General features: G+C 32.9%; 1 protein-coding gene and 2 non-coding genes across 4 annotated transcripts in view; 1 reads left to right on the forward strand and 2 right to left on the reverse strand.

The window, feature by feature from the left end:
* LOC131805970 (MAP kinase-activating death domain protein-like) overlaps positions 1–12,142 on the reverse strand; it is a 145,298-nt gene that overhangs the window by 4,050 nt on the left and 129,106 nt on the right. For both annotated transcript variants that reach the window (XM_059129778.1, XM_059129779.1), the window contains exons 23-24: positions 6,980–7,052; positions 4,580–4,626 (exon numbers count right to left, since the gene is read on the reverse strand). In XM_059129778.1, coding sequence (XP_058985761.1) covers positions 4,580–4,626; positions 6,980–7,052 — 120 coding nt within the window. The remainder of the gene's footprint in view (positions 1–4,579; positions 4,627–6,979; positions 7,053–12,142) is intronic.
* On the reverse strand, positions 1,298–1,368 carry TRNAG-GCC (transfer RNA glycine (anticodon GCC)). The gene has a single exon. It is a non-coding gene; the product is annotated as a tRNA-Gly (tRNA).
* On the forward strand, positions 1,846–1,916 carry TRNAG-GCC (transfer RNA glycine (anticodon GCC)). The gene has a single exon. It is a non-coding gene; the product is annotated as a tRNA-Gly (tRNA).

Consider the following 12,142-nt stretch of genomic DNA (forward strand, 5'->3'; position numbering starts at 1 on the left):
GTTGGAGCAAAATCGGATTATCCTTTCTCTTTCTGTCCAGAAAATATATTTTTTCAAAATTTACCAAAAGGAGTGGACCGATATTCCGATTCAATTCAATCTTGGCACATCTTAATACTTTTTCAATAGAAGATCTGTTATAAAGGTGGTAGGTAACGGACCATTCCTTCTGGCACCTACCCCACAAAGGATCAACATTTTGAATAATCAAAACGATTGCAAAATCCGGTTTTCTTCGTACTTCACACATTCCATGATTTCTACTTACATAAGATCTGCTGTGAAGATGGGATATTTCGGTCCACTTCATCAAATACCTCTCCCACAATGGGTCAAAATTTTGATTATCCATGAAGCTCATAAAACGCGAAGTTAACATTCGATTGCATTCAGTACATCTCAATATTTCCATCAACACAAGATATATTCTAAAGACGGTAGAGATCGGACCATTTCTTCTGGTACCTCCCCCAGATACGGTTCAAGATTTTGAAAAACAAAACGCTCAAAGAAAGCGAAAAAATCATCCTACTCTCTTCAAATTTCACACATCCAAATATTTTTGGTAACTCACCCACAAAGGTTCACAATTTCCAATGCCTTTATCTGTCATAACTTCCGAAATGATCGGCGATTCTTTACAACTAAATATTTGTCTCAGTCAGAAATATGAGATGAATATGGAATTAATGATTTCGCATAAAATTGGATATAAATGTTCGATTTTCTTATATTTTTGCCCTTATCAATATTTTTATCGGTATTATATGAAGTACATCACGCATATTTTAACATTTTTTAAAAATATAGTCCAATATAGTCCAAACCTGGTACGTCGCTATATTTATATCATATTTATTTACGTCCGTTACGAAATAGACAATATTTGCGCATTCCTTCGGAACATATCCCATAGAGGTTCAACAATTTTAATAATCATAGCAGAAGTCAAAATATATTTAAATAATCGAACATTGGCTAAGGGTAAATATCTGTCGGAAAAGTCGATTGATACTTTTTAACTTGTTAAAAATTGAAATCAGTCCACATTTTTTACAATTTGCTATTTAAACTTAACACTTGATATTTAATATCCGGGCATATTTTATTCTCCATTGATGGAATTATCAAACGTTTGCCTGGTTAAAGTTATCTTTTCACAAATGTAAGAAGAAATATTTAAATAAACGTCACAATAACTGCTTAACGGAATCATGGACAAAAACTGACAATCTATATATTGAAGTACTATTTAACTACATCTCCTTAAGATCGAATGAAAGAGATAAAAGAACATTGCATCGGCCGGGAATCGAACCCGGGCCGCCCGCGTGGCAGGCGAGCATTCTACCACTGAACCACCGATGCTTGTGTGTTAGTGTGGCTTCACTAGCATTTATATATTTATTTACATTTAATAATGTATGAAAATAATCAATATTGGAATTATTTAAAAGATCAGTGCTTAGTTTTCAAAACTGTAAAGTTCAGATTTTGAATATGTTGGGATTTTAAAATAATTTAAAATCCAATAAATTATTTAAATAGGTTTACTTGTATAATTTACAAATTACGTGTATAGTTAACAAATTATTTATAAAATAAGTAAAGTATTTATAAATAATTTGTAAACTATGCACGTAAACACATTTAAACAATTTATGTATTGTTAAATTATTTCAAACTTCCAATTTATTCATATTTTTCTCGATAAGAATATCTCAACTTTAAGGTTTGGAAAACTAAACAGCGATCTTTTAAATAAAATCAATAATTTTTAGTTTCATATATTATTAAATGTAAACAAAAATATATGTCTGCTGGTACAACCACACTATCACACAGGCATCGGTGGTTCAGTGGTAGAATGCTCGCCTGCCACGCGGGCGGCCCGGGTTCGATTCCCGGCCGATGCAATGTTTTTTATACCCTCAGTCATATGGCTACAGAGGGTATATATCATTTGATACGGCCAAAACGTGCCTAGTCGAAATAACGGATTTAGACCCTAGGTCTCTTTGGACCAAATCCGTTTCAGAACATTTGGAGTCGATCTAGCGATGTCCGTCCGTCTGTCTGGCTGGCTGGTGCGCACGATAACTCTCGAAGGGAGTATCCGATTTGGTCCAAATTGGCTACAACGTAATATTTTTGTCAAACTTAGATCGAGTTCGGAGATGGGCAATATCGGTCCACTCCTTCTGGTACCTCCCCCACAAAAGGTCGAAATTTTCAAAAAATATATTTTTTGCACAGGAAGAGAAAGGATAATCCGAATTTGTTCCAACTTTGCAAATCCTAATATTTGCGTCAGTGCTAGGTCAGGTGAAATGGGCAATATCGGTCCACTCCATCAACTACCTCCCCCACAAATGGTCAAAATTTTGAATAATTACAACTCTCATAAAATATTATGTAAGAGTCCGATTGTCTTCAAATTTCACACATCCCAATATTTATGTTAACCCAAGGTCTGGTGTTAAGATGAACAATATCGGCCCACTCCTTCTGGTACCTCCCCCACAAAAGGTCGAAATTTAAAAAAACAAGTTAAAAAGTATCAGTCAGTATTGCCGACAGATATATACCCTCAGCCTATGTTCGATTAAATAATCGAAATATATTTGGCTAGTGTTACAATTATTCAAACGTTTGACCCTCTATGGAGCCGGTTTCGAAGGAATGGGCCAATATTGTATATTTCGTATCAGACTCAAAAATATGATATAACTATTCCAACGTTTCTGGTATGGACTATATCGACTCACCCCTTACTTTATATGAGATATGTAATAATTTTTAGAAAATGTTAAAAAGTGCGTGATGTATCATATAGAGTCTACCGAAATATTTCATTTTTATACTTCATCTGATATTAAGCGAAATATGGGGCAAAATTACAAGAAAAGTTATTTATGTCAAATTTTATGCGAAATCATAAATTCCGATAAATTTCATATTTATATCAGGCTTCTTATTGAGAGAAATATTTGAGCATAGCAAACAGTAAAGAATTGCTAAATTGTTTTGAAAGTTATGACAGATAAAATTATTGAAAATTGTGACCCTTCGTATAAACTTCACAACAGATTTTGTGTTAGCAAAAATATTTGTGTGTGTGAAATTTGAAAAGAGTTTGATGCTTATTTAGCTTTATTTGTGCGTTTTGTTTTTCAAAATCTTGAACCCTATGTATAGGGGAGGTACCAGAAGAAATGGTTCGATCTATACCACCTTTGTAACAGATCTTATGGTGATAGAAATATTGAGATGTGCCAAGTCTAAATGGAATCGGATCTTAATTTGGCGTTTTATGAGCTTCATGGGTATTCAAAATTTCGACACTTTGTGGGGGAGGTACCAGAAGGAGTGGACCGATACATTCCATGTTGACACCAGATCTTGGGTTTATAAAAATATTGGAATGTGTGAAATTTGAAGACGTTCGGACATTGTATAAAAGTTGTAATTATTCAAAATTTTGACCCTTTGTGGGGGAGGTCCCTGATGGAGTGGACCGATATTGTTCATTTTCGCACCTGACCTAGGACTGACGCAAATATTAGGATTTGTAAAGTTAGAGCAAATTCGGATTAGCCTTTCTCTTTCTGTGCAAAAAATTTGTTTTTTTTTATACCCTCAGCCATATGGCTACAGAGGGTATATATCATTTGATACGGTCAAAACGTGCCTAGTCAAAATAACGGTTTTAGACCCTAGGTCTCTTTGGACCAAATCCGTTTCAGAACATTTGGAGTCGATTTAGCGATGTCCGTCCGTCCGTCTGTCTGTCTGAAATTTTGAGTACCCATGAAGCTCATAAATTAACATCCGATTCCATTTAGACTTGGCACATCTGTCGAAATATTTATATCATATTTTGGGTCCGATAGGAAATGGGCAATATTGGCCCATTCCTTCGGGATCTGCTCCATAGAGGGTCAAACGTTTGAATAACCTTAACACTAGTCAAAATATATTTAGATAATCGAACATAGGCTGAGGGTATATCTTTGGTGGCAATACCGACTGATACTTTTTAACTTGTTTTTTTTTTTAAATTTTACTTATTTAATATGTAGTTTTCATTTCTACCAATTCATTTCGAAATATTCATTTTTCTGCGATTCTAGACAGACATTTATATTTAAATTTTTCTTCTTAAAAGAAAACATTGCACTTGGGAACATTGGACTCAGAGTTTAAGGACAATTGTAAGTGAGGACACTGGAAATATTCAAATAATCAAATAAATGTATAATTTTGTGATTCTAACCATTTTGCTCTTGATGTTAACTTTTGCAAGTAATTTTAAAAAAGCTGTCAAAAATCTAATTTTAAATATTTTTTAACGATTTTTTTTGTTTAGAAAATTATTATTACGTTTTATTAAATATTTTTTTAAGTTATATAACAATGTTTGCAATCGACTTTGTTTTTTAACAAAAAAATTCAAATGTGTTAGAAAAGATGAACATGTTCAGAAACGTGCACAAACTTAAAAATGATTGCTTTAACTTTTTTGGGAAAATAATTAATAATAATTTAAATAATAATCATTTTGAAAGATTGAACTTACCATGTTCGATTTATATTTTCGTTGTATTAGCTGGCGTGTTTTAGGATCTGAAATGAAAAGAAACAAAATGGATTTGTAAGTTTTAGTTTCTAATTTTGAATATTGAAGTTTTGACGAGAGTCTTGGGGCGGTTTTATGGACTTTTTAGAAAGGGTTTCAGCAGCTTGTTTTTTAAATATTTATTTATCATTTATTTATTTTTTTTTTTTGAAAAAAATTTCAAGACTTTTCATGGATTATAATTTTTTTCCCAGAATTTAAAAATTTCCTGAATAATTATCAATGACGCCCAGAATGATAGTTTTGAAATTTAAAGGTTTATATAGCTTATCCTGGATTTTGAAATACTTTTTTCCACTGATCTTAAGAACTGTAAACGTCGATTAAAAATAAACATTTTTCAAGGACGTTTATAAATATAGACGTGGACATAATTGTTTTTTCATGGATTTTCAGATATATTCTTGCAAGGACATTTAGAGCTGCAAGCGTGGACTTTTCAAAACTTTTTTTCAAGGCTTTCAGATCCTTTTTCAAAGACTATCAGAGCTATGAACCTGGAATTTTTAATACTAGTTTTTAAGGACTTTTAGCGCTATAAACATGGACTTTTAATACATATTTTATAGAACTTTCAAATCTAAAAACCTGGACTATTAAATACTTTTTTTTCAAGGACTTTCAGAGCTTGAAACGTGGATTTTATAAGTACAATTTTTCAATGAGCCATAAACGTGGATTTTTAAGGACTAGTATTCAAGGAATTTCAGAGCTATAAACATGGATTTTTAAGTACTATTTTTCAAGGACTTTCAGGGTTGTAAACGTGGATTTTTAAGTACAATTTTTCAAGGACTTTCAGAGCCATACACGTTGATTTTTTAAGGACTGTTATTCAAGGACTTTCAGAGCTATAAGCGCGGATTTTTAAGTACTATTTTTCAAGGACTTTCTAGGCTGTAAACGTGGATTTTTTATTTTATTCTTCAAGGACTTTCAGAGCTATAAATGTGAAATTTAAAGTTCTATTTTTCAAGGACTTTCGGAGCTATAAACGTGGATTTTTTAAGTACTATAATTCAAGGATTTTCTGAGCCATAAACGTGGATTTTGTAAGTACTATTTTTCAAGGACCTTTAGAGCTTCATACGTGGATGGATATAAAAGTGGATTTTTTAAGTACCGTTGTTCAAGGATTTTCAGAGCTATGAAAGGGGATTTTCAACAAGAATTTCCAGAGCTATAAACGTGGACTTTTTTAATAACTATTCTTCTAAAAGTGGATTTTTAAAGTAATATTTTTCAAGGACTTTCAGAGCTAAAAACTTGGATATTTTAAGTACTATTTCTCAAGGATTTTTAGAGCTATTAACGTGGATTTTTGAATACTATTTTTTAAGAACTTTCAGAGCTATAAACGTGGATTTTTAAGTACTATTTTTCAAGGACCTTTAGAGAGGATTTTTTAAGTATTATTTTTCAAGAAACTTTAGAGCTTCAAACGTGGATTTTTTAAGTACTATATTTCAAGGACCGTTAGAGGTAAACGTGGATTTTTTAAGTACTATATTTCAAGGACCGTTAGAGGTAAACGTGGATTTTTTAAGTACTATTTTTCAAGGATCATTAGAGCTAAACGTGGACTTCTTAAGTGCTATTTTTCAAAGACCTTTAGAGCTAAACGTGGATTTTTTAAGTATTGGTTTTCAAGGACCGTTAGAGCTAAACGTGGATTTTTTAAGTACTATTTTTCAAGGACCTTTTGAGAGGATTTTTTAATTAGTATTTTTCAAGGACCTTTTGAGAGAATTTTTTAAGTAGTATTTTTCAAGGACCTTTAGAGCTACAAACGTGGATTTTTAAGTTCTATTTTTCAAGGACTTTTAGAGCCATAAACGTGGATTTTTTAAGTGCTACTTTTCAAGGACTTCAGGATTTCTAAGTACATTTTTCAAGAGCTTTCAGAACTATAAACCTGGATGTTTAAGTACTAGTTTTTAATGGCTTTCAGTGCTATAATCGTTGTTTTTAAGTACTGGTTTAAGTTGATTTTATTTTCAAGTGAACTTTCAATATTATTGTTTCATGGAGTTTTAAAGCTAAAAAAAGTGGATACATACTAAGTTTTCAAGGACTTTCAGAGCTATGCATGTGGATTAAGAAAACTATTTTCGTAAAAACTTTTAGAATTTTGAGCTTGAAATTCTACTACTTTACTTTTCTTGGACTTTTGGAGCCAGAAACAAGTTTTTATAGGACTATAAACGAGGATTTTTATATACTAATTTTCAAGGACTTTAAGAACCATAAATGTAGATTTTTAGATATTATTCGCCAAGGACTTTCAAAGTTAATATCCCATTTTTAATGCATTTTTTAACGGTATTTTCATATACTTACTATATTCCTCCAATACGAAGATGCCACCCTTTTGTGTGAAACACTTTCGTATATGATCCAAACGAACGAAAAACTGAAATTGTAATTTTTAAGAAAAGCAGAAATTTAATTAACTGAATTCGCGTTCAATTCCTTATCTGTTTGTGTATTATTTTCGTTTTCGTTTCAACACAAAAATTACTTTCAACATTATTGAGGGAGTTTTCTTGTTTTTTTTTAGAAGGGTAAGGGTATAAATACTTTTCAAATAACTTTTCCAATACTGTGCTAAAACTATAAATTAATAATAATCGTAACCGAAACAACATGCATTCAAATTCAGATCAATCAAATAAATTACGACAATTAAAGCAATTAACAGTGGATTTTGAAGCGATATAACAAAGAGCTTGTAAATTTTTCTGGCAATATGGTCTGAAATGAAAGAAAAGGAGAGCTAAAGGCATGTTTATGATATGCTGTTGACTACTTAATACTTTATTTATTTCAATTATCAGAGCTATTTAATATAAGTTAATACAAATAATGTATAAAACTACCTAATGGGTTTGGCTAGTTAACAACCACATCCTTCACAGTTTGTCAGAGAACGCATGAAGAGGTTTTGTTTTTTAATTGAAGGAAAAGGTAATAAATAGTTTTAGAAAAGCCCCTCCTTCTAGATCCTAATCTCATACTTAAACAATAAATAATGTTGATGTTAAAAATATTCCTAAAGGGTTGTCCATATTCGACGGACCCATCTGGCAACGACATAACTTTTGACAGAGATGTCACATCGCTTAATGACATACCGCGTTTGAAGCGTCAGTCCAAGCAGATTTTTACCATGAACCAATACACGCCACGCGAGCGCTCTGAAATAGTTGAAATTTACATTCAACAGAAGAAGTGAAAAAACTCAACGTGCTTTTAAAACATTAAAAAATGTGAGAAGTGCGGCTTCTAAGAACACCATTAAGCGTTTATACGAAAAATTTTTCGACTTTTAAGGCTCTTTCTAACCCGAAGAGGCCATATAAAAGTCGACCAAGGCGATCGGCCGAGAATATCGCTGCCGTACGAGCCAGTGTTGAGAGGTCCCCAAGAACATCCCAAAAACGCCGTTCTCAGCAGTTGGACATGGCTCGGTCCACTTTACAAAGGATTATTCGCATTGATTTGCATTTGTTCCCGTACAAAATTCAATTGACGCAAAGAATGAATATGGGCAACCCTGCATTATCCTCGACGTTTTCTGCACCGAAAAGTTCAATGCAGACATAAATTTCCAGATATCTCAAATTAAATTCCAACCCGATGCAGGATCTGTTGGTGGAATGCTCTCAATGTAAATTCAAAATTGCAGACTTTATGAGAGTAAGGAGAAGAATAAGTTCGTAAATGTGTTCTATCGCTCCACATTTCCGAGTAAATCCAATACCAATAGTATCGCCCATTTAAGTTACTTTTTTTATATCCTCCATTTGTCATTCCGTTTGTAACACCTCGAAATACACAAAGTATATATATTCGTGATCAGCACAAAATTCTATGTCGATTTAGCGATGTCCGTCTGTCTATCCGTCTGTGGAAATCACTCTAGCTTCCGAACGAATTGAAGAAGATTGATAAAATTTTACTCAAATGTATATTATGTCCGCAGGATTGTTGTTATTGAAAATGGGTCATGTCGGTCCACGTTTTAGTATAGCCCCCACATAACGATACCTCCCGATTTTCGGTATTTTGATCATATTAGCGACATTATTCACCGGAATTGTTTCAAATTTGGTATTTGAAGTTCATAATGGATACTACCGCCTAGGACAGAAACTTGTCTATGCAGGTGCATGTCTTCGTCTAGCCACCATATAATGGTACCTCCCTATATTCGGTATTTTGATGATTTTAGCGACATTATTCAGCGGAATTGTTTCAAATTTGGCATTTGAAGCTCGTAATAGATACTACAGCTTATGACAGAAAATTGTCTGTGCAGGCCAAGCCTTCGTATAGCCCACTCCTATAACGGTACCTCCCTATATTCGGCATTTGGAGGATTTTAATTATGCACCGAAATTGTTTCAAATTTGGTATTTGAAGTCCGAAATGGATATTACGGCCTAGGACAGAAAATTGTCTGTGCAGGTCCATGTCTTCGTATAACCCCCATAAACGGTACCTCCCGATATTCGGCAATTTGATGATTTTAGCGACATTATTCTCCGGAATTGTTTCAAATTTGGTATCTGAAGTTCGTAATGGATAATACAGCCTAAAACAGAAAATTGTTGCATGTTTTGGTATAGCCCCCATATCATCCTCTCTATATTCGGTATTTGATGATTTTACCTACATTATTCACCGTTTTTTTTTTTTTTTCAAATTTCGCATTTGAATATTGTAGTGGATTATGACAAGAGTTGCCTGTGCAGGTCCACGTAGTCGTATGGACCCTAATATATCTATAATAAAATATATTTTAATAGAATTTTTATCGGATTTTTTTTTTTTTTTTTTTTTTTTTTGAAAATTTCCAAATTCGTTCCAAATGGTGGAGGGTATTCAAAATTGGGCCCGGACCAGATTTTTTACTTGTTTAATTTAAGACGAAGGGAGTATTCTGGTTAGTCTAAATTAATATTTTTGTCATGCTAAAATCAACTGCTACAGTTCACAATGTCGGACCGGAAGCTCCAAATTTTAACTTCTTTGAATTGCATTTTAATTTTTGCTTTTTCCAATTGTTTTTCGAATCATAGGTCAAGTATGGAAATGGAATATATTGGCCAACTCTTTTTGGTACCTCTTGCTGTGATGCCCTATAGCATCACAATATGGTAGAAGTCCTCTTATATCCACAACCATTTTGGAAAATTCCACTTTTGAAATTATGTCATAGAGCACTGCCCAGATATTACCCTTAGTTTTTTGACAAAGGACATTTGCCCAATATTTACGCACTCCGAAGTGCTGTTAGTTACCGCTAAATATAATCCAATGGTCATCCAAAATGCTTGACTTCCTCCCTGTCCTTAACACTGTCCTTCTCATGCAAAATTCCGTGTCGATTGGTTTCAATTGTGTGATCAGGAAAATGCCAAGAGGGAATTCTGACTTGACAAAATTTGTCAAAATCGGTCCTGCCATTCTTGAGATATAAGCATCCTAGCTAACGTCCCTTTCCTTTGTTTATACACATTGCATACATTTCGCTACATATATCCGATATATTTACTATCCGCATCTACGTAACGGTCATAGTTGACATTTTCGTCTATTTGTGATTTCGCCGGGATTAAAAATATTCGCGGTTTAATGGAAAATTGGAAGGCTTCTGCACAGCCCTAAGTTCTAGTCCCACGCAAACTTTCGTGTCGATTGGTCTATAAGTGCGATCTGTAGGGAAACTGCAAAATCTGGAAATTTTTGGGTTCTTGGTCCATTTCAACCCCTACATATTATGCGGTCATCTCCAAAAATAATAGGCTTCTATTCTGACATAATCCCACCTAAATGAAACATTTCGTGAGGATTGAGCCATAATTGCGATCTGTAGAGTAATTACAAAATAACATGGACAGACGGACGGACGAACGTACATAACTAGATCGACTCTGCTCGGCGAGATTCATATATACTTTCTATTTGGAATATATACTATATACTTTCCTATTTGGGAAACCAATATTTCGATGTGTTATATGATTTTTGGACCAATCAAATAAATAAATAAAAAATAAATATAAATACCCCCAACACATAGTGTTGTAGGGTATAAACATACCTTTAGCTCTCGTGACGTCATATTTTTAAATTCAAAGCTATATAAGCACAATTAATTTTGCATATTTAATATTAATTATTTTTAAGCGTTTTTTATTATTTTATATACTCTCAAAAACTAAAGTGTTAAAATTACTATAAAATGAGAAATTTATTTTTAAGCAGAGATAGATAGCAGTTCAACATAAAAAGCTTTTTACTGGGCCAACTATTAAAATTCAATTCAGATTAATACTATTTTTTATGTGTGTGTGTGGGTGGGGGGGAGTTTTCTAAAAAGCAAAGCATCAATTTAACGAAAATAAAAGCAAAGCACACATACAAACAAATGTCAACGAATGCAAAGCAAGCAAATTAAAATGCCGAGTGAAAAAAGTGTTTTTTGGTTTTTGGTAAACATAAAAATCGAAAAATAATGTTTTTATAAGCTGTATTTGTTTAAATTCAATTAATCTCTTAATTTTTGTTTTTTTTTTTCTAGAAAAACAACCGAAGAAAAATCATAAAATTCTAATTAGCACTTGTGAGATGGTCACTAATAAAATATAAATACTGGAAACATAAAAAAAAATAATTTATTTTTATCAGCCGCATGGAACAACATTTTGTTGGTTTTTGTTTTAGGGGGGTTTTGTGATTTTTTTGTTCTTTTTGGTGTTGCAGGTGATATGAAATTCAGCGCTATGTTTTTTTTTTGGTCAAACTTATCCAGATTTTGTGATTTCTTTAAAGCCAACAACAATAAATTGAACTGAACTGAAAACAAAAATACACAGCCGCCTGGGATAAATATATAGAAGGGGAAGTGGGGAGGGCGCATTTACGATCAGAAACACACGGTGTATTATACCAAATGCCGCATGGGTGGTTATAGTTCCATTCTCTGGGAGTACCTTCGGAAAACATTGAAGTTCTTAGGCTATATTATATATGTATGCTTATACATATTTATAATAGCTTCCCTAGAAAGGACTACTTCCACCAATGAGCTGGAGTGGTGATGTTAAAGAAATAAGAAAAATTCAGCTGCAATTTGAGAAATTATTATGGGTTCGGGTCGAACTTATTCTATGAAATTTTAGATTTTTCTGTAATATGAAGTGATTGGAAAACGTGTAATACCAAAAGTTTAAGTTGGGTGGTTATTTAGGAGTCGATTAACACAAAAATATTCAAAATAGATAGATCCTCTAATAAAACTTGCAAATTGTAGGTATTTTGAGGATAACCGATTTTTATGAAGGGTATAAATAGATCGGACCTAACGCCGTTTTTTCTAGTTGATTGAAAAAATTAAGGTTTTAGCCATACATTTAATCTCATCGGCTTTAATTGGACACTACAGGTTCTAAATAAATGAAAAAGTTCACCTTGTAAAAAACTTCAGAATAGGCC

Source organism: Musca domestica, unplaced genomic scaffold, assembly GCF_030504385.1.
Source record: "Musca domestica strain aabys unplaced genomic scaffold, Musca_domestica.polishedcontigs.V.1.1 69, whole genome shotgun sequence".
In the NCBI taxonomy this organism is placed as follows: domain Eukaryota; kingdom Metazoa; phylum Arthropoda; class Insecta; order Diptera; family Muscidae; genus Musca; species Musca domestica.